The 24,018-nt window shown below is 38.5% G+C and overlaps 1 protein-coding gene across 2 annotated transcripts; it reads left to right on the forward strand.

The window, feature by feature from the left end:
- Positions 1-23: 23 nt before the first annotated feature.
- On the forward strand, positions 24-22,267 carry SOCS4 (suppressor of cytokine signaling 4). 2 transcript variants are annotated; one of them, NM_001131497.1, is given in 2 exon segments: positions 24-259; positions 15,769-22,256. In NM_001131497.1, a coding segment is annotated over 1 exon segment (1,323 nt). In that variant the 5' UTR covers positions 24-259; positions 15,769-15,860; the 3' UTR covers positions 17,184-22,256.
- Positions 22,268-24,018: the final 1,751 nt, after the last annotated feature.

The following is a 24,018-nucleotide window of genomic DNA, read 5'->3' on the forward strand; positions in this document are numbered from 1 at the left end:
GGGAGGAAGGGAGGGAGCTGAACACGGAAGTGGTGGCGGCGCCCAGGGAACCGGCGGAGGCGATGACCGTGACGGCTGGGATGGGACCGGAACGCCGAAGCGGGGTTGGGGGTGGCAGAAAAGCATCTGCTTTGTAAGACCTACACGAGGTGCAGGAGTGGTTGGGCCTCCCCTCTCCACTTAAGCAAGCGCCCAGACTGATGGCGATGGTGATGGCAGCAGTTACTCGGACAACCCCAGTTAAGCTTCGCACCGGGAGGTGAGTGGGGGAAGGGTGGCCGCTGCCTGGCCTCGCAGGCCGGGGTCTTGTTCCTGCCCTCCAGGCTTTCCTCCCAGGAAACAATATCCGGATCCCTAAAAGGATCCGATCTCTTCTTGAGGCCCAGTTAGCAGACAGATCTTTGAGCATCTTCTCTGGAAAAGAAGGCGAGATCTTTTAGAGCCTCTAATCTTGGCATCCTTCGTGCCCTCACCTTGTCGCTTCTGTAGAGATAAAGGAGGAATGACTTAATTTCTGTTCCGGTTGGTTCTCTTGGTACCTGAAGGTATGGAGTATACATTAATGCTTATTCTTTGCGACTCTATCTGTATATCCGTTATGAAGAAAGTAACTTGTGTTCTCTATTCAGATCCCACCTAAAGTTTACTAACGTGAGTATTTAGAACCAAAAGAAGAGTTATAACTTAGTAGCTTTGAGTACTTACATTTGATCCATGCAATATCTGCTAAAGTCTTGGCCACTAAGTTTAAGTTTATGCTTTTCTTGTGTCTTCACATTCTCCATATTGGTACAGCAGCCTCTGATGAAAACCTTCAGAATGATATTCTTTCATTTGTACTTATCTTTGAGAATTTTTCTGCGTTTTTGTGATATCTTCCAGTATCAGTCACATTTATTTTATTATCTGAGACGTTTTTCTGTTGAAGAGGTTTCCCTATTGTTTTTTTCAATCTAGTTCCATTGTGAAAAGTTGCAAGCACACAGGCAAACCGTCGTGTTATTACCGTGGGTGGCATTGTGTGAGGCGTTTTTTTTTAGTACTAGAGCTCCAGATAGCCTTACTAGACGCTGAGGTTTGTATATGAATGAAGAGGAAGAATGATTGGCTTAAAAACAACTTGGGATTTGAGGAAAAATAACCCACTGTAGATCTCCTGAAAGAGCAGTGGTACCAGAGATGATGCTTTCTGAGTGACCTAATTTTTTTTTTGGAGATCATTTGTTTTTTTGGATAGACTGGCTTATAAATTTTTTCGTTCAAGTAACTTAATATCATTGGCTAGAGTACATAGAGTTCAAGATGAACTCTCATAATATTCATCTCTATGTTGAATAAAGCGTGGTGAGATTTCTGGTTAGTACTATTCAGAGCTCAGCATAAGAAGAATCTGCAAATTGGAACAAGTTATAGCTACAAAATGCCTTCACTATAATATCTGTAATACCCATGAGACTATGATTGGTGTCCACACATCTGTCTTTTTCTCTTATCAATCAAGCCATTTGATTCATAGGTTAAAGAACAATTTTCTTTGCAGATTTCGCATGTATGGTAAAAGCTTGAGCCTCCGAGTTCAACAGTCCTGGGTTTTAATTCTAACTGACACATTGCGTGACCTTGAGTATGTTCCTTTACTGAAAATCGAATTCCTCATCTCTAAAATGGAGATGACACCTACCTCCGTCGGGTTGTTAGAGTATATAGGAGATACTCATGGATGTATAAAAGTAATTGTTATTAATATCTCATGTTATTAAAGGGGTACTTTGGGTGGGTATTTAGTGTTTTTGTTTAAAGTGGGATTTGTTTAAATAATTATCCAGTAAATTTTTCAAATATTAAAAAATGTATTCTTGTTTTTGCTAGTATCATGTTTTCACAATTCCATTTGTTTCAGTCAAATGGCTACAAATTGTAATACCTTTAGTGAGTTTATGGTCTTGCTGAGGGAAATAGACATTCAAACAATATGGTCAAGATGATAGTGCAGTAATGAAAGATATGTAACTTAAATATTAGCAAAATTGTCTAGTTAGTTAAAATAACATAGTTTTTAAAAAAGAAATCAGTGTAGCTGTGTCACTGATATGAGTATCAAAAATTTTCCAAATGTAGTTATTTATCATTAACAGTGCTTATCTCATAGGTGTGGGTGGCTAAATGAACTGACTGAAAATGATGCCAAAGTCACAGATTCAATTGCAGTGATGGTTAGTTAGCTTTGCTGTGTTGTAACCACTCATACTACCCTTAGACCCACAAATATTTTTGCTCCCAAGGGCAACTGGGTGAGAAAACATGGGTACATTGCCATTCTACCGATGATGGTATTACCTATATAAAATAATGTGATCTTACAGGGTTTATCTAAGAGGATATATCAGTATTGGCTTATGGAAGGAGTTTAAAAAATTATTTTCTAGTAAAATATGGACTTGGTGTAAAAATGATTAATCTTGTGAAAGGTAAGGCTTGAAGAGTGTAACAATAGCCAAGGAGACCAAAGTATTGAAAAAAGAAACATTGAAGGCACTTTAGAAATGTGAAGATTTTTATATTTCCAAATGTGTCCTGAAACTTACTAGCCTATTTAATAATTTTGGGGTAAATAGTACTTGTCTGTATGTATACTTAATATGATATAAAAGGCTATACAGTAAAAGTCCTCCTCCTAGTCATACTCCCAGCCACCCAGTTCCCCTGGCTAAAGACAGCCAGTATTTGATTCTTGTATTACATTAACACTAGATCCTTACTACAGCAAGATGAGATAATCAGTGTTATATAGATAGAAAAACTAAGAAAAGTTGTGATTTATCTAGTCTTTATCTAGTCACACACCTGCGAAATGTCAGAGATAGAAATAGAACCCAGGTCTTTCACCTAGTCCAAGGTAGTCTACCGCACTCATTCTCCAAATCATAGCTGTTACCACAAAACTTAGAATTTAGTAAAACATAAAGTCTAGAGTCACCTTTTACTAATTTGTACGTAAAACTTGTTACCCAACCTTAAATGTAAGCATATGTAATTGTTATAAAGCAGTGAAGAAAATATAATACAATCTTATAAAATCTTTGCCTGTTTCTATTTAAATCTATTTACTAAGTTAGCTTCTAAAAAATGACACTTTTTGGTTTTAAAGAATTTAAAACTTTTTAAAAATAATATATTTAACATCAGGAATAATATAAAGTGCTTTGTGATATTTCAGAAATGGAAGAGGCTCCTTGACCTCAGATTTCTGAGGCACGTTTTTGTGCAGATTTTCTAGCCTTACATGTAGCCTTTGTTTCCCCTCTCCTTTTTCTTAAAAAAAAGTGTTCTTTAAAAAAAGTGTTCCCACCTCTCATTTTTACAAATGTACTTCTTCTAACATGAAAAGTTCTGAGTAATACTAGGAAGCAGTTAATATTTGTTTTCATTAAGTTCAGTGTATGTTGTTTTCATACCTTTTACTCCTGGCAGTAAAACATGAGGTAGCTGGCATTATCCAGATTTTACAGTGGGAGAACTTAAGCTAAATTAGATTTTTTTAAACCAGGTAACATACCTAGAGAGTGACAAAGTCTGAATTGTAGCCCACATTTGACAGTTCAGCAGCTCATGCTATTTCATCTTCACCATGTTTATTTTCAAATATGGTATAGTGAAAAACAGTGTAGGTTGTTAATTTTTTACAGATCTTTAAAACTTTAAAATTTTCTCTTTACACTTAATTGGTCTCACAAGAAAAAAGAATTCAAGGAAATAAGCCAAAATGTCAAAATTGCTTGCTTTTAGATAATGGAATTATAGCTTTTTTTCCCCTCCTTTTTAAACTTTTCTGAATGGTCCATGTATTATACAATGAGCATATATTGTTTTTATCATAACAAATTACAGATAGGAAGAAAAAATAAATCTGTTCAATCTAATTTATGCCATAAAATGGTTCAGTATTGTGTCTTAAATATTCTGTTTCTTAAATTCTGTTAATCTTCCTTCTGCTTTTAGAAGTTCAGGTACTGCCAGCTCGTAGTTTCTGCTTTCTTCACTCTAGATTAGCCTCTTCAGTGATGGGTTCCTAGACCTCTCTCCTTATCTTTAGCTAATAAGCTTAGGGAATGTACACTGATGTTAACAGATTAGCCCATTAATGTTTCCCCAAACTTTCTTCCACAAAAGGATTTGTGGCAAAGTAAAGAAAGGAAGCTATGGCTTATGCAGATTTATTTACTGAAGGATCTCCTGGGAACGTTTGCTAAATATGCACTGTAATCTTTGAGAGAAGAAGCATTTCCCAAACTTATTTGACAAGAGAACCTTTTTTTCTCCAGAATATGTGTTAACATCTTTCAGAACTAGTGTCCACAAGAGTACAGAGTGGGGAAAAGTGACATAAGCAAACTATAATTAGGAAAGCATGGAAAAAGTGGGGAGAAAGGGAAAGGAGGGTGTAGTGCTACCAAATCAATGATTCTTTTTTAGAAAATTGCCATTAAGTCCCATGAGCCCTGGCTCAGTAGCATGAAAAAAGGAGATACTTTAAAATATTTACTGGAAAATGAACCTGTATTGCTTCTGTAATGAGAAAAACATTTGTTTTTTAGGTCAGATATTTTCCCATACAAACAAACCCATTTTCAGATTTTTTTCTTAACATTCCAAGGAGTTCATCTGTTGTCTGCTCTCCATTGACTTCCATTTGTGGAGCCTAAGTGTTTCTACAGAATCCAACTCAGATATCACGGACTATGATCCGAATGCTTTCAAGGAGTTTTGGGGTACATGATGGCAGGTAAACTTTGGAATCATGAATTTCGTAGGGAAAGTCCCCAGGCTTAATTACTACCAGAATAATAATATATTTGTGAATTATTAATGTAGTGTACTGAATTATTCTTTATAGGATCAAATTTATTTCAATTTTGTATTTACATTAATTACGGTCTTAGATGTATGTCAGCATTGTAGACATAAGTAGTTCAATGAATAATTAACGTATGCAATAATGCTGTTATCCTACATCATAGAGGATACTAATTAATTTCCAGATAAATGAAGCTTATCCTTTTAATTATTGGATTTGAATTGTTTTCTGTAGAAATTTTGAATTAAAATCACCCTCTCAGCCTTAGTCAGTATTACTAAATGTTATTTAAATATTTTGTAATGAAAATTGACATAATGGGCACTCATTCTGTTATTGTTGTCATTGTAATTTGTGGTAGAACCTGGGACCAAATAGTGGCAGAATCTGGGTACTTGTTTTCTTGAGAAGGCTTTTATATAAACTTGCTTTTTAAACATTTGCTTTTTGCTCATTAAGAAATATGAATTAAAAAAAAAGATGTCATTCTGTACTCCTCAGGGCAATGTAACATAGCTGCCTTCATAAAAAATTAATTATTGAATCAAGAGCCAAAGCAGCCTTTTCCCAAGTGATTCTTTCACCTTCTTTTTAAAAAGCTTTTGCAGCTACAGTCAAAGATCTTTGATTTGTCACCGTCTTTCAAACTATCATCTTTGATTTCTGTGTCACATAAAATTGTTGGTAAAGCCACCTTATCATTTCTTCTACCTCATTTATACAAAGCTTTTTTTTTCTTTTGAGACGGAGTCTCACCCAGGCTAGAGTGCAGTGGCACGATCTCGGCTCACTGCAAGTTCCGCCTCCTGGGTTCATGCCATTCTCCTGCCTCAGCCTCCTGAGTAGCTGGGACTAGAGGCACCTGCCAACACATCCGGCTAATTTTTTGTATTTTTAGTAGAGACGGGGTTTCACCATGTTAGCCAGGATGGTCTCGATCTCCTGACCTCGTGATCCACCCACCTCGGCCTCCCAAAGTGCTGGGATTACAGGCGTGAGCCACCGCGCCCGGCCCTATACAAAGTTTTTATAAAATTTTAAGAATTAATGATAGGCTATCTGGAACAACTTGTTCGGATTCAGAACCCTACACTTTTTTTACATTCAGATTTTACGTGTATGGACAAGATACGAAAGCACAATTTCAAAAAACTCATCTTTAGTCTTCATAACAATAAAAATAATTTTTCTCTCACTAAAATTAATAGTTATTATTGAAAGCAATATGATTGATTTTTTTATATTTTAGAATTTTGGTTCAAAGAAGCTTCTGGAAGAGATTAGAAAATTCTCTTTATATGTGTTTAAGTATAAAGATATGAAAGTTTGATATACTTCTCTCATTTTTTTGTAACAGAATCAAATAATGGTGAAAGAAATTCTAAATATCTTTTTTCTAATAAGATCTCTCCATAGCACACAGTTATTTTTTAAGCAGTTACTTTCTCAGTAATTGTTAAGATGTTACCTATGCTGAAAAGTGAATGATTAAATATATGTGTTTTTAAAAAACATATCTATCTGCTAAGTAGCTTCTGAGAGCCACTTGTTATTTCAGTAATTGTTATGAAATTTAGAACACTTGTTATTTTGTAAAAGAAAAATGCACAACTCCTCTTAAAAGTTCAACAACTTATGTAAGTACTTTGCCTTGGCATAATTAGCAGACCTTGCATGTTATAAAACTTCTACGGTCATGTCTCATTACAAAGTATTTTAAAGATTCTCTTATTTAAAATAATACAATCCACGAAATATTCTAGTAAGATATAAACAGTAAAGCCGGGCACGGTGGCTCATGCCTGTAATTCCAGCACTTTGGGAGGCCGAGGCGGATGGATCATTTGAGGTCGAGGAATTCGACACCAGCCTGGCCAACATGGTGAAAACCTGTCTCTACTAAAAATACAAAAATTAGCCGGGCGTGGTGGCACATGTCAGTAATCCCAGCTACTGGGGAGGCTGAGGCAGGAGAATCACTTGAACCTGGGAGGCAGAGGTTGCGGTAAGCCGAGATCGCACCACTACACTCCAGCCTGGGTGACAGTGAGACCCTGTCTCAAAAAGAAACAAACAAAAAGATATAAACAGTACACTGAAGTTAATAAAGAAATGGAGAGGGCTGGCTGCCATAACTTGTCAGCTTTTTGGAACTCCCATTCTTCTCTTAGGAACAGCACAGACAAATGACCATCTGACGATGCATGATGGTAACATTATCAACCATATTTAGTACTAATATTAGTTTTTGTATGTTTTAGACAAATATAAATAGAAAAATTTTTTTCCGACTTTGAAGACTAAAATATCTGATGACTTTCTGGATCGTATATTGATGGGGCAAAAGATAACATTTTATAAAAGTAGGACTTCTTGAGCATGAACTTAACAGTTCTCTAGCAAAAGAATAGCTAAGCAAAATTTATGTAAAGCTCTAATTCTGAGATAGATACAAAACAGTAACTAATCAGAAAGTTTTCAGGCCGGTCGTGGTGACTCACGCCTGTAATCTTAGCACTTTGGGAGGCTGAGGCAGGTGGATCACGAGGTCAGGAGTTCAAGACCAGCCTGGCCAAGATGGTGAAACCCCGTCTCTACTAAAAAAAACTACAAAAATTACCCAGGCGCGGTGGCAGGTGCCTGTAATCCCAGCTACTTGGGAGGCTGAGGCAGGAGAATCGCTTGCACCCAGGCAGCAGAGGTTGCGCCACTGCACTCCAGCCTGGGCGACAGAGTGAGACTTCATCTCAAAAAAAAAAAAAAGTTTTCATTGCATTAACTCTCTTTTTTTTTTTTTTTTTTTTTCCTTGAGATGGAATCTTGCTCTGTTGCCCAGGCTGGAGTGCAATGGTGCAATCTTGGCTCACTGCAACTACCGCCTCCCAGGTTCAAGCCATTCTCCTGCCTCAGCCTCCCAAGTAGCTGGGACTACAGGTGCACGCCACCACACCTGGCTAATTTTTGTGTTTTTAGTAGAGACGGGATTTTGCCATGTTGGCCAGGCTGGTCTCGAGCTCATGACCTCAGATGATCCACCCACCTCGGCCTCCCAAAGTACTGGGATTACAGACGTGAGCCACCGCGCCTGGCCTACATTAGCTCTTTAAGTACAGGTGAACGTGTGGAAAACTCAACTAGGGCAGTGATATTTTTCACTTTATTTTATCGACATCTACAGCATTAGCACACATAAAAACAGTTAACCTAAAATCCAAACACACTTGATTGACTGGTACCTGTAACATACAAGTTGGGAGCCTTGCAAAAGAAAACCTGTTTTGTTAGCATGTAAACTTGTTCTTTGGGCGAAGACGTCAAATTGTTCTGTAACTTCATAGTCTATTTAATTTCACCTGTATCTGACATATGGATCCTTTTTCACTTTGAAACATCAGTTTTCCTCCTGAAAATTATATTTGCTCATGAAAATCTCTTTACCTTGTAGTAACACTGCACTAGAGACAGAGGTATTCTGTGATTTCTTCATTATGAAGAAAACTGTAAAGCCAATAAGACTGGCTTAGGTGCTTTAACAAAACAACATATGTAATCTTTGTTTCTTTTTAAAACAAAAAGAAAAAAATGAACATATATGTTAACATATATTGAGTAATTAATACATTTAGGACCTGAGCTGAATACATGCATTATTTTACCCCCAACAGCCCAGTGAAATAGATAGCATTAGTACCTCCATTTTACATGTGAATGCACTGATGTTTCAAGGTTATATGGCTGGCACAAAACAGAAACTGGACTCAAACCATGTTTCTTTTTTTTTTTTCCTTCCAGAAATATTTTAATAAAAATTGGCCATTTCCAAGAAACACCCACTGCATGCCCATCAATAAAAGAGAACCATAACAAAATAGAAAATTTACCATATGGCTATGATTTAAAGAAAAAAAAATGCAGACACGAGCACATTAGCAAAATATTAAAGTCACATTCCTTCTTATGGACTCAAACCATGTTTCTAATGCCTGCCGCCACTATGCTGTGGGAATGCATCCTTGCCATCCATATACATATATAGAGATACTGAGAATGTTAAAGTGGTTACTGCTGGGTGGTGGGATTATGGATATATTTACTTTTTCCTTATAACTTTATGCCTAGTTTGGGTTTTCCATGGTGAGCATGAATTTTCATTCTCAGAAAGACTTAGTATCGCCTCTTTATCTCTAGGCTTCTAAAATTAGAATAATGTACTTTGATGTTGAATGGGCTCTTTCAATATGGAGGTGCCTGTCCTTTAGTCCTGGGACATTTTCTAACCTTTTTTTTTTTTTTTTTTTTTTTTTTTGAGATGAAGTCTCGCTCTTGTACCCCAGGGTGGAGTGTGATGGCATGATCTTCTCTCACTGGAACCTCTGCCTCTGGGGTTCAAGTGATTCTCCTGCCTCAGCCCCCCGAGTAGCTGGGATTACAGGTGCCTGCCACCACACCCAGCTAATTTTTGTATTTTTAGTAGAGATGGGGTTTTACCACTTTGGCCAGGCTGGTCTAGAACTCCTGACCTCAGGTGATCCACCCGCCTCGGCCTCCCAAAGTGCTGGGATTACAGGCTTGAGCCACCACACCCAGCCATTCCTGGGAAATTTTCTAATATAGTTTCTTTAATAATTTCTCCCGTCCATTTTTTTGTTGTTTTCTGTGATGCCTATATTAATCTCTAATTTTCTTGTCTTTTCTGTCTAGTTAACCATTTTTTCCTATTTGCTGTATTAGTTCCTAAGCATACCCACGAACTTTTCTATTGAATATTTTATTTCAGGCCAGGTGCAGTGGCTCACGCCTGAAATCCAAGCACTTTGGGAGCCAAGGTGGGCGGATCACTTGAGCCCAGGAGTTCGATACCAGCCTAGATAACATGGCAGGACCCCATCTCTACAAAAAAATACAAAAATTAGCCAGGCATGGTGGCATGCACCTGTAGTCCCAGTTATTTGGGAAGCTGAGGCAGGAAGATCACTTGAGCCCTGGGAGACAGAGGTTGCAGTGAGCTGAGATCATGCCACTGTACTCCAGCCTGGGTGACAAAATAAGACCCTGTCTCAATTAAAAAAAAAAATTATTTTAGCAATTTTTTTTTTTTTTTTTTTTTTGAGACAGAGTCTCACTCTGTCGCCCAGGCTGGAGTGCAGTGGCATGATCTTGGCTCACCACACCCTCCACCACCCAGGTTCAAGCGATTCTCCTGCCTCAGCCTCCCAAGTAGCTGGGACTACAGGTGCCTACCACTGTGCCCAGCTAATTTTTGTAGTTTTAGTAGAGATGGGGTTTCACCATCTTGGCCAGGCTGGTCTTGAACTCCTGACCTCATGATCCACCTGCCTCCCAAAGTCCTGGGATTACAGGCATGAGCCACCATGCCTGGTCTAACAATCATATTTTTAATTTCCAAAAAAACTCTTATTCTAGTTGTCCCCACCTCTTTTTTTTTTATTTTTTTTATTTTTATTTTTTAGAAGGAGTTTCGCTCTTGTCACCGAGGCTGGAGTGCAGGGGTGCAGTCTCGGCTCACTGCAACCTCCGCCTCCCGGATTCAAACGATTCTCCTGCCTCAGCCTCCCAAGTAGCTGGGATTACAGGCGCCTGCCACCACACTCAGCTAATTTTTGTATTTTTAGTGGAGACAGGGTTTCACTATGTTGGCCAAGCTGGTCTCGAACTCCTGATCTCAGGTGATCCTCCCGCCTCGGCCTCCCAAAGTGCTGGGATTACAGGCATGAGCCACTGTGCCTGGCCCCCACCTCCTTTTTATACCATCTTACTTATTCATAGTTGTAATATCTTTTCTTGACTTGAAATAAGTCAATTTTAGTTTCTACTCTTTCCATAGTTATTGCTTTCTCCAAATTCTGTATATTTTGTTATTTCATATATGTTAGAAGCTTTCCTCAAAAGTCTTATATTAGTCTGTTCTCATGCTATTAAAGACATACCCAAGACTGGGTAATTTATAAAGGAAAGAGATTTAATTGACTCACAGTTCCACATGGCTGGGGAGGCCTCATAATCATGGCAGAAGGTGAATGAGGAGCAAAGTCACATCTTACATGGTGGCAAGCAAGAGAGCTTGTGCAGGGGAACTCCCATTTATAAAACCATCAGATCTCAAGAGACTTATTACCATGAGAACAGTATGGGGGAAACCGCCCTCATGATTCAATTATCTCCACCTGGCTGTGCCCTTGACACATAGGGATTATTGCAATTCAAAATGAAATTTGGGTGGGACACAGGCAAACCATATCAAGTCTGATAACCCAGGAGTGTTCTTTCATAGTTTAGAGTGTACAGCTATGCTGCCTGGAAGCTGTGTGTGAGTAGCCAGGGCCTGTGGATATGTGTGCTTCACTGTATGCTTGGGTGGTCTTCTAGCTTTTTATTGGAGGATTCCCAGCTATCAGCTTTGATAGATCTTTTCTCTTTGGCCGTTCTCTTTCTCCAGGAAAGTATCTGCCACTCTTCTGTTAGGGAGGTATAAATCTAGCTGCTGGAGTTCTGGGAGCTGGATGGCAGAAGAGAACAAGGAACTTTTACTTTGTTTCTGGTTTTTAGGCCCAGTCTTCCCCTCTACCCTCTGCTGTGTCTGGTATTTAAAGTCCTGAGCCCACCTAGTTCAGTTTCTCCAAATAATAAATGTCCCATCTCCTCTAAATGTGGATAAGAAACTGAGAAATCTACCTGCTCTTAGGCAGAATTTCAACTTATCTCCCCATGTTCCACCCTGTTCTCCACCCACACTTTCTGTAGCACCCAGTGCCTATTGGTCCTGAATTTTACCTGCTCTGTTGGCTTGCGTCTTATCTGCGTTACCTCTGTGCCTGATGTCTGTCACCTGCATCTCCGCTGCTGAGTCAGTTATTGTTCATTCATTTTCTGTACCTCTATTTTATGACTCAGGTTATAGATATCTGTTCATTTCATTGAAGAGGTTTGTGATTTTATTTCATATTTTCTTGTTGTTTGGACTGACTTCTGAGAGAAGGCTGGGGCAAAAAGATATTTACTCAGCCATTTTCTGACTGGAGTAATTTTTGTTTTATAATGAGAAAAAAACAAAAAGCTGTTTTCATCTTGAGGGGAAATTAAGTTACACTACTCATTGAGAAATTTAGGGCTGGGCTCAGTGGCTCATGCCTGTAATCCCAGCACTTTCACTTGAGCCCAGGAGTTCAAGACCAGCCTGGGCAACCTAGGGAGACTCTGTCTCTACAGAAAAATTTTAAAAATTAGTCTGGCATGGTGGCACGTGCCTGTATTCCCTGCTACTCCAGAGGCTGAGGCAGGAGAGTCACTTGAGCCTGGGAGGTCGAAGCTGCAGCAAGCCATGATCGCACTACTGCACTCCAGCCTGGGCGATAGAGACCCTGTCTTAAAAAAATAAAATAAATTTAGTAGAAATGGGAACAATTATGACTAAGAAAGCATTATAATAATCACTGAAACATTTTATAAGCAGACTTAGTTGTTTTTGAAGGTAGCGAGAAGTTTGAGCGAGAAATTGAAGTAGGGCATCAGTAAAGGTGAGAATGTCATCAAGAACACAGGTAGAGGCCAGGCACGGTGGCTCATGCCTGTAATCCCACCACTTTAGGAGGCCGACGTGGGCGGACCACGAGGTCAGGAGATCGAGACCATCTTGGCTAACACGGTGAAACCTCGTCTCTACTAAAAATACAAAAAAAAATTAGCCGGGCGTGGTGGTGGGCGCCTGTAGTCCCAGCTACTCTGGAGGCTGAGGCAGGAGAATGGCGTGAACCCAGGAGGTCGAGCTTGCAGTGAGCCAAGATCGTGCCACTGCACTGCAGCCCAGGCGACAGAGCAAGACTCCGTCTCAAAAAAAAAAGAAAAGAAAAAGAAAAAAACACAGGTAGAGAGCTTAGCTCTCATATGGAAGTGAAGGAAGAAATGCCACAATTTAGAGGTAGCAAGGAGGCAAGACTAGAGGTCACACTCAGAAGTGAAGTTCATTTAGTAAATAAAAGCGCCAAGCATTTCAAACCTTATTAATAAATGACTCTTCATATTCTTCAGCCCATCTTGTTGCTTCTAATTTTTGTTCAATGGAATTTAGTCAATGAACAGCCAAAGCAGGCAGTTGAATACAATTTTGGCTGTGCTAAGTGATGAAGTTTCTTTCAAAATTAGATAAGAAATACTTTTCCCTGAAGATCTTAAATGGTTATATATCATTGAGCACACTAAATCAAAATACAGTTGTCTCTGCGTATCCAAGGGAGATTGGTTCTAGGACCTCTGCAGATACCAAAGTCCATGGATGCTCAAATCCCTTAAAATAAAATGGAGTAATATTAGCACATAACCTACACATGTCCTCCCACTTTTAATCATTTCTAGATTATTTATAATACTACAATGTAAATGCTATATAAAGAGTTATTATAGGCCGGGTGTGATGGCTCACGCCTGTAATCCCAGCACTTTGGGAGGTCGAGGCGGACAGATCACAGGGTCAGGAGATCAAGACCATCCTGGCTAACACGGTGAAACCCCGTCTCTTGTAAAAATACAAAAGATTAGCCGGGCGTGGGGGCGGGCGCCTGTAGTCCCAGCTACTCAGGAGGCTGAGGCAGGAGAATGGCGTGTACCCGGGAGGCAGAGCTTGCAGTGAGTTGAGATCACGCCACTGCACTCCAGCCTGGGCAACAGAGCGAGACTCCATCTCAAAAAAAAAAAAAAAAAAGAGTTATTATACTGTATTGCTTTTAATTTATTGGGGATTTTTTCCTCGAATATTTTCGATCTACAATTGGTTGAATCTGAGGATGGAGAACCCATGGATATGGAGGGCTGACCATAATAACTATAATCACCAGATGGTTTTTTTTTTTTTGGAACTGGGGTCTCACTCTGTCACTCAGACTGGAGTGCAGTGACACGATCATGGCTCACTGCAACCTCTGCCTCCCAGGCTCATGTGATCCTCCCACTTCAGGCTCCTGTATAGCCGAGACCACAGGCATGCGCCACCACACCCAGCTAATTTTTTGTATTTTTGTTAGAGACAGGGTTTTGCCATGTTGCCCCAGGCTGGTCCCAAACTCAGCTCAGGTGATCCACCCACCTTGGCCTCCCAAAGTGCTGAGATTACAGGCATGAGCCACTGCACCTGGCCTTAGAAATGGAATTCTTTATATGGCAAGTCTTTATTATTAGTTCACACTTTTAAACACTTGCCAGTCATATTTTCTAATATAGATACTTGTTTCAAATCCCACTACTTTGAAAATGGATTCAAGTGTCCGTACGCATTTACTTGACTGTTGGGATTTTTAAATTTTCCTGTGACATATATAATCAGACAATCATATCAGACTGTTGAGTATGACTGATTTTTTTTGTTGCAAAATTTATTTTTCATTTGTAAAATATTTGAGATTATAGGACCCCTTCCCCAAGTTCCTGGCCTAAATGTTTTTTTTTTTTCTCCAAGACAGAGTCTTGCTCTGTCACCCAGGCTGGAGTGCAGAGGTGCGATCTCAGCCCACTGCAACCTCTGCCTCCCAGGTTCAAGCAGTTCTCCTCAGCCTCCCGAGTAGCTGGGATTACAGGCACTCGTCACTGTGCCTGGCTAATTTTTATATTTTTAATAGAGACAGGGTGTCACCATGTTGGCCGGGCTGGTCTCAAACTCCTGACCTCATGATCTACCTGCCTCAGCCTCCCAAAGAGCTGGAATTACAGGTGTGAGCCACCGTGCCCAGCCAACCCTAAATCTATTTTTTTTTTTTTGAGATGAAGTCTCGATCTGTCCCCCAGGCTGGAGTGCCATGGCGCGGTCTCGGTTCACCACAACCTCCACCTCCTGGGTTCAAGCGATTCTCCTGTCTTAGCCTCCCGAGCAGCTGGGATTACAGGCATGCGCCACTGCACCTGGCTAATTTTTTGTATTTCTAGTAGAGACGGGGTTTCACTGTGTTGGCCAGGCTGGTCATGAACTCCTGACCTCAGGTAATCCGCCCGCCTCGGCCTCCCAAAGTGCTAGTATTACAGGCGTGAGCCACCGCGCCTGGCAACCCTAAATCTTATTCCACATAAGAATACTTAGGTAAATTCCATTTACAAGCAATCATTATCATTAGTCTTCATGAAACTCGGTATTTTACATTGCAAATTCTAGTATGTTTTACCAACTTCAGAGGAAAGGCAGGGCCTTATAGAAATTTATCTGCTTGTTTTCAAATGATCAAGAATACAAAGGAGTATGTGTTTAAAATGGCAAATTTTTATTCAATTTTGTATTTTCTAAAAATTGCCTAGACTAATGGTAAAGTTGACCAATTATTGAAGTGAGTTTAAAACACTGTATTGGGAATGCTTACTGGGCATTTTTGCTGTTCAATGGTGATTGTTTATTTAATAAATTCTTACAGCTTTACAACTTAAAATTGTTCATATTTTAATCAGTAGGGAAGGAAATAGGGAGAAGAAGGTGAAGGAACTATGTAGGGTGGTAGTTCTCAAATACCAGCTCATAGATTTGTGTCTGTCTCCTACAAATAATTCACTGGTCTGCTGTGAAATAAGAAAACTATGAAAAGGAGAGATGAGCATAAGATATACGTCAAGACTAGAAACTATTCACATTTGAGCATTTATTATGGTTGATAGAGGAGGCTTGGCTTTTTCTTATCCACACTAAAAATTAGCTGTGAGAAAGGAACTCACTCTTCACTCTATGGCACTATTAAGTTATCATGTATATTATATAATATATAGCATTTTATTTAAGTGGGAACAAAGTGTCTTGGGACTCCCTTCCAACATCTCTTTTTCATGTACTAACTGTGCTTTTCCCTCTTGTGTCTAATTGAAGCTTAATATGTAAACTAGACACGGTAAATGACAAATGGTTAATGACTCTTTTTTGTTTTCTTTAGATACATCCAGAAAGTGCCCAGAAGAAACTTCCTGCTGGGAAAATTGAAAAAGCAGTATTTATAACTTTAGAATTTGTGGATAATTTGTTAACATGGCAGAAAATAATGAAAATATTAGTAAAAATGTAGATGTAAGGCCCAAAACTAGTCGGAGCAGAAGTGCCGACAGAAAAGACGGTTATGTGTGGAGTGGAAAGAAGTTATCTTGGTCAAAAAAGAGTGAGAGTTATTCAGATGCTGAAACAGTGAATGGTATAGAGAAAACTGAAGTGTCTTTAAGGAACCAAGAAAGGAAGCACAGCTGTTCATCCATTGAGTTGGACTTAGATCATTCCTGTGGGCATCGATTTTTAGGCCGATCTCTTAAACAGAAACTGCAAGATGCCGTGGGGCAGTGTTTTCCAATAAAAAATTGTAGTAGTCGGCACTCTTCAGGGCTTCCATCTAAAAGGAAAATTCATATCAGTGAACTCATGTTAGATAAGTGTCCTTTCCCACCTCGATCAGATTTAGCCTTTAGGTGGCATTTTATTAAACGACACACTGCTCCTATAAATTCCAAATCAGATGAATGGGTAAGCACAGACTTGTCTCAGACTGAATTGAAGGATGGTCAGCTAAAACGAAGAAATATGGAAGAAAGTATAAACTGTTTCTCACATACCAATGTTCAGCCCTGTGTCATAACCACCGACAATGCTTTGTGTAGAGAAGGTCCTATCACTGGCTCTGTGATGAACCTGGTTTCAAATAACAGTATAGAAGATAGTGATATGGATTCTGATGATGAAATTCTAACACTTTGCACAAGTTCCAGAAAAAGAAACAAACCCAAATGGGAATTGGATGATGAAATCCTGCAGTTGGAAACACCTCCTAAATACCACACGCAGATTGATTATGTCCACTGTCTTGTACCAGACCTCCTTCAGATCAATAACAACCCATGTTATTGGGGAGTGATGGATAAATATGCAGCTGAAGCACTACTGGAAGGAAAACCAGAGGGTACCTTTTTACTTCGAGACTCAGCACAGGAAGACTATTTATTCTCTGTTAGTTTTAGACGTTATAGTCGTTCTCTTCATGCTAGAATTGAACAGTGGAATCACAACTTTAGCTTTGATGCACACGACCCCTGTGTCTTCCATTCTCCTGACATTACTGGGCTCCTAGAACATTATAAGGACCCAAGTGCCTGTATGTTCTTTGAACCCCTTCTATCCACTCCCTTAATTCGGACTTTCCCTTTTTCCCTGCAACATATATGCAGAACAGTTATTTGTAACTGTACAACTTACGATGGCATCGATGCCCTTCCAATTCCTTCTTCTATGAAATTATATCTGAAGGAATATCATTATAAATCAAAAGTTAGAGTACTCAGGATTGATGCACCAGAACAGCAATGCTAGTAACAGGATAGGAACATGGGAATGATAACATATATTTTTTCTTTTAATATTTTATTTTTCTTATTATGCCACTTTGAATTTTTCTACAAAGGCAGTGGTATCCAAAATAAATCTCTGCCCTAAATTTCACTTTTAAATCCATTTTTTTAATGATACACAAATTGTTTAAGGTTATCCACTAGAGCTTAAATGGATATTTTTAACCAGGTGTTTGGTTTTTGTTTTTACCGTGTAGATTGTATACTTACATTTTTTCTTTCCTTAATTTGTACATGATCCAGGCACATTTGAAATTTGGTAGGCATTGCGAACACATTTGAATATTGTGTATTTCATACTTTTCTTTAAAAGTAATATTATGTCCTTTCCTACATGTAAAATATTTTGTTAATCTATGCCATTAGTAGTATTATATATAAAATATAGTTCCCCGTCCCCCTTTTCATTGAGTTTGATATTCTTCAGCAAAGCTGAATGTTGTAATTCACCATTCATACTAATGTTATTGACTTTTGTAACTTGCTAATAGGGATGTTAAAGGTAACAAAACCAAGTCAAACTTGGTGTATTTTTATTTTAAATATTAACTCTAAAGCAGGATTACTAAATTTGATTAATCTGGTCAATGAGAATCAAATGGAAACATATCATTCTGGAGGTGCACTTCTCTACAATGTGGCCGGATCATTTGTCATTCCTGAATAGGTCTCTCTCTCAACCTGCAAGAGCTAAACCATCTTCAAAACATAAATCTTGTTCCTTTCTCATTGGAAGCTTTGAAAATAATGATAACACTATTAGTAGCTAGTAGTTACTAAAGTGCTAAAGTAATTGTGGGGTTTTTCTGTATTAGCTTATGAACTGTTGCTTCTACTTAGCCCTTTTATAGAAACTCTGAGCTGTTACTTTGGGGAAATTCCACAATGTATAAGCAGCCACAAATTTCCACTGGTAACCAAAGAGTACCTAAGTAGTTTTTCATTATTTTAAGTTGAATTTGAATAAAGATTCAAGAAATAAACATGGAGCTCAGTATTCAGGAAGTTTAATATTGTTTTTGATCTACAAGATCCAAATAATTATCGGTATCTTCAGAATTAACTTAGTCTTTAATGTGGCTTCAAAAAAAAGAAAGCCTTTTGACAGCTACATGATTTACACCATACAGAACAGTACTGGACAAAAGGGGTGATATTTTAAATTTACTGTCCCAGAAACAGGGCAACATTTTTAGAAACATCTTTAGCCCATGGTAACTAGTAAAAATAAATGGAGTGGTATCCTATCTTCTTTTTTTAAAGAATCAGTGAATAATAAATGTAGATAGACAATTTTTCTTCTGGTGAGCTATCTAACCCTTTGTACACATTGACATTTTTAATATCATAACTGATTTCTTGATGCTAGTTTAGCTATATTAGGAAACTGCTTCTACCTGGATTGAAAGAAATTTGACTCATAAACTTCCAAGTTAGAACAAATATTTCTTCATTATTGTTGCTTTTATGTGAGTAGCATTTCCCTATCTTGCAGTTCTGTTAACATGAAAATGGCATTTTTCCACAATAGCTTTAAAATAATTTTTTAGTAATTATTACAAAATTAAATAAGGAAAATCTCTATTACCATTATCTTTTAGCATTTTTTTTTCCTCAGTGATCTCAAGATTGTCTTAGTCTCAGTGAGATGTAGCTACAAAAATGGCACCTCTTAGCAGTGATGAGGCTCAGGATATCATAACACCAATGTCAGGATAAATATCTCTTCTAAAGACGATATTTACCTTTTACAAGGTTAGAAAAGTCTCATACTACCTCATCTTTATTGTGGCACTTTTGTAGATCGCTGAGAAGCTTATCTTATTAACCAATATACCATTTCCTAAATATCCATCTTTGGTGAAAGAAAATAGTGTGGTAAGAGTACCCATGATTATAGTTTTTTATCAGAATTTGATAAGATTTTCTGTTTCTGTGAAACAATTATTTTCAATATTTTTCTTTTAAAAATAACTTTTTATCAGTACAGAAAAACCTAAGGGATGACTAGCTTACAAATATTCTGTTAAGGGGTAGTTTTATAAAGAAAAATGATATATAATTATGTTGTCTTTTATAGTGTTAAAATTAGTATTTATATGAAAGTCAAGATCTAAGTACCTTTTCATATAATTCAAACTGCTTGTGATATGTTTTCTCTAGCTTTTTTATTTTTTCAACTTCAAGGTATTAACAGCTGTTAACACTTAAAAAGTACTGCCACATATGTAGCCTTGAAGTAGATGATCTAATAAATGAGAGCAGGGAGGAGATTCATTGACTCTGAAATGATTTTTATTTTTCCTTTGGTATTTGCTACAGCGAAAAGAAGTTTGGAAAGTAGATATATAAAGACTTGAGAAGGGAATTGTTTAAGGGAAAAGAAAAGAGTAATAATTTTTTTAGAAACATTAAGGAATTGGAATTCAGAAAGGTTACCCCCTTCCTCTGTGTCTTTGTAAGGATACATTTGGAAGAACATACAGTATTCAGAAACTAACCTATATAAAATGTAAACAATATATTGATTGCACTATATAAATAAGTAAATTTTGAGAGGAACAATGTGGGAATGTATAAATTTGTCTAAAATTTTGTAACTGTTGAACAAAGGGAAGATTTGAAAAGTGTAAATTCCAGAGTTGAGAAAGCATTTAGCATGGTGGAAATGTGGAGAGCTTACTGGTGACAGAGGATGGAGCTAAGAGAAATAAGATCAGATATTAAAATTAGGAATTTAGGCATTACCTCAGGGAAAAGCCTTGACAGTGAAAAGAAACTACTTAATCGCTAATAGCTAGTCTGGACCAGACACTTAACTGTGCTTTGGGAATCATCCTGGGCTAATCAGGAAATAAACTTGACTTTTCTATTTTTCTCTGAAGCTTTACAGGACATACTCCCACTCCCATTTTTTTCTAAGCCTACAGCATCTTGATTCATAGTGTAATTCCTGAAGTATGCTGAATGGATTTTTTAAGGTTCCTTTAGCATTTTTGTATAGAGTTATATGTGATCTTTCTATAACCACGCCATTCACTTAAATAATTCATGAAGGGAATGGTTTAATTTAAAGGAAGACCTAATAGGAAGAAGATTAAAGGAAGCTTTTAGTCAGCCTGTGGCTAGATTTATTGATTTGGTGATCAAACCTGTGCTCTTTCCTGAATTTCAGCTAATGGCCAACTGTGGTCAAAGAATGGCTTTCAGTTAAAGTTTTGACTTATTATAAATAATATAAAGAATGTCTCAGTAATTAGAAATCCCTTAATAAGTAGAACAAATGTGGCAAGTAGGACTCCTATCAGTATACAAATTCCATTTCTTTTTATCAGAAAAACACATAAACCATTATCATTTATTCATGAGCCAAAGCCATTAAGAAGATAAATCCAGTTATCAGCTTCCTGTCTCTGAAGTTTGGATCATTTTATAGATCCACGCAATAGAGAGCTTCCTTCCTATGAAACAAAAACCTTGAGATCTCTTTTTTTGTGAGACAGAGTCTCTCTGTTGTCAGCCCAGGCTGGAGTGCAATGGTGCAATCTCGGTTCACTGCAGCCTCTGCCTTCCAGGTTCCAGCAATTCTCCTACCTCAGCTCCCAAGTAGCTGAGATGACAGGCGTGTGCCACCATGCCCAGCTAATTTTTGTATTTTTAGTAGAGACGGGGTTTCACTGTGTTGGCCAGGCTGGTCTCGAACTCCTGACCTCAGGTGACCACCCGCCTCGGCCTCCCAAAGTGCTAGGATTATAGGCATGAGCCACTGTGCCCAGCCAAGATCTAACCCTTACACTTACTTTTCATTAAAATATTTCTTGTCGCTTTTAGCTATCGTCAGAATCCAATAAACAGCTTATGCATTCATTTTGGTAAAGCAAATTTCACAGGAAAGTAGACAAAATTATAAGAGATTCCTGGAGACAACACAAGGAAAACAATGTTTAAAAGCAAAATAAGCCTGTGTACTGTTAGGTAATGTAATGCCCAAGTGAATAAAAGATTTTTAGTCAAGCAAACTACTGTTTCTACTTTGGGGGAAAAAAGTCGGTTTTACATTTGTAATTTAAGGAAAGAACAGAAAGCACAAAGGTTTTTCTTTTCTTTATTAATGGCCTACTAGAAATGAGCAGTGCAAGAGTCTACCTGTACTATTGTAATACAGTAAGATATTGGACACAAAATGGAGGTAACTTTTTAAAATAGATTGGCTTGGAAATTGAAATGTAGATTAATGGATATAACCCAACGGAAAGGGATTTTCAAATAAAGCCAAAGTCTATTTTTTTATTTACTTTCTAATTTTGAACAGATGACTCAGTCCTAAGTCTTTGCCTTTATTTCCTATAAAATGTAGGTGATACTTGTAACTCGACTTCCTGGAGGTTAATTCTTCAGCAAGAGGTGACCCTGGGAGCATACTTTAAAATAATTGCTGTACAGCCATTGAGTACTAACGTGATGATAGGTTTTCAAAATATCTTTGTAGTGGATGCTGCATAATTACATTCACTTAGACTGTAAAAGACTTTCTTGACTTGTTTTAACAGTAGAGATAGCAGTACAATTTGAATTTATGGTTTAGGCTCTGCAATTAGAGGAACAATTGCAGTTTCCTCCTGCCCTTCATGTGGTCTGTGTAAAACTGATGTTTGCCTAACTTATTTTAAAAGTTGATTACGTTTTCAGAAAATAAAGATAATCACTTTTGCCATGGTTATAATCAAATCTAAGCTTTCAGACTTGAGAGCCATGGTGTAAAACTCAAGGAGGTTTATTTAAATTATGCTGACTTTGCTAGAATTGGATAAATTCTATATAAGCCAAGTATGAGTTCACATGTACTCGAATATACAGTTTTCACAAAGCTATTACTCTCGTCAGTCAGGCTTGTATGATCTATTCCTTACCACGAAAGAAGTAGACAATTGCCACTTTTATTTCTAATCCTTAAGCTGAGTGTTTCTTCTTGGATGTAAGTTCAAATAAATTGATGTGGATAAATTTTCATTTCTACTTAATTAAAACTTCTATGTAAAATCCAAAGGCTTTGTGTTTTATTTTAAAAACATAGTCTTTACTTCACACATTCAACTTAGAATCTGAAAAAGATAGAGAAATCCATATTCTTAGATATTTTCTAATTTATAATACACTCCTTTTAGTTTTTTTGTGTTTGGGTCTTCCAGAAGCAGGTGCCAAGATGTGATTAGAGGTGCAAGAGATTTATTTGGAGTGAAACACCTAGAAAGATAAAGGAGAAGGGAGCAGGAGGTGGGGAATTCTTCATACCACACTGAAAGTCTGACACCTAGAAGGAAGGATTGGGTAGGGGGGCTTCGGACTTCAGTGCATCTTCAGACTGCTAGATGAGGACTTGGTTCCCAAGCAAAGGTTGCCTGTAGACAAGCCCACAGGGACAGGAATGGCCTACATCTAGACCCCTCCAACGTGCTCAGCTACTGGCTGACTGCAGGCAAGGAAAAGTTGGAGGCTATCCATTACTGATACACAGCGCCAGGACTAGGGTATAGTGAGGCACTTAGGGACAAATACTTGACTATACGACTAAGGAAGACAATGTTTTGGTGCGATGTTGTAATATCTGAATTGATGCAAAAAAGCCTATGATGAGCAAGATACCAAATTTCAAATCAAACCTGACCAGATTACCGATTTCTTGTTGCTTCAGGTTTCAGCATGGCTCAAAGCACTGCTGATCCACTGTCACCAGTGAGGACAGGTTAGGTCCACACCAGTCGTGTAATTTTCCATAGGCCTGTGTGCCCTTACCCAAAAATAAGACTCTCGGCTTAGGTATTTGAAGTTTCTCTGTTGCCCATTTTTCAGTGTGAGAATTGTGTGTGCTGTGGAAAACATCCAGGGATGTCTTCCTTTAAACAAGTTCATAGTTAAATGGCCACCCACTGACTCACTAATGCCTTACACAAAGCAAGATGCAAGTGTACCACATACTTTTAGGATATTTTTATATGTTAAAAGTATATTGGCCGGGCACAGTGGCTCACGCCTGTAATCCCAGCTCTTTGGGAGGCCGAGGCGGGCGGATCACAAGATCAAGAGATCGAGACCATCCTGGCCAACATGGTGAAACCTCGTCTCAATACAAAAATTAGCTGGGCAACGTAGCGCGCGCCTGTAGTCCCGGCTACTTGGGAGGCTGAGGCAGGAGAATCGCTTGAACCCGGGAGGCAGAGGTTGCAGTGAGCCGAGATCGCGCCGCGCCACTGCACTCCAGCCTGGCGACAGAGCGAGACTCCGTCTCAAAAAAAAAAAAAAAAAAAAAGTATATTACATATACGTATATATTTTGCACACCATATAATTATCACGACATCTTTATTGCTAGTTAGTAGGTTCCTTGACTGGGGTCATGTCATCTGTGCCTGACACAGGAGGTAATGTTTATTCAGAAATGAAGATGGCGGCTGGGCACGGTGGCTCACACCTGTAATACCAGCTCTTTGGGAGGCCGAAACGGGCGGATTGCTTGAGGCTAGCAGGGTGAGACCCCATCTCTACCAAAAACACAAAAATAAGCCGGATGTGGTGGCACATGCCTGCAGTCTAAGCTACTCGGAGGCTAAGATGGGAGGATTGCTTGAGACCAGCAGGCAGAGGTTGCAGTGAGCCGAGATCGCGCCACTGCACTCCAGCGTGTGTGACAGAGGCCCCGTCTCAAAAACAACAAAAAAGAACATGGTAGAAGAAGCATTGATGAGGAAAAATCTACAAAGACAGCAAATATGAATTTGTCAAGCTATTTGCAAACGTCT

Source organism: Pongo abelii, chromosome 15 (genome assembly GCF_028885655.2).
Source record: "Pongo abelii isolate AG06213 chromosome 15, NHGRI_mPonAbe1-v2.0_pri, whole genome shotgun sequence".
NCBI lineage: Eukaryota > Metazoa > Chordata > Mammalia > Primates > Hominidae > Pongo > Pongo abelii.

What these genes read in the sequence shown, in the direction of transcription:
- SOCS4 (XM_054529632.2), top strand. Translation starts at nt 15,861, where the DNA reads ATGGCAGAAAATAATGAAAATATTAGTAAAAATGTAGATGTAAGGCCC.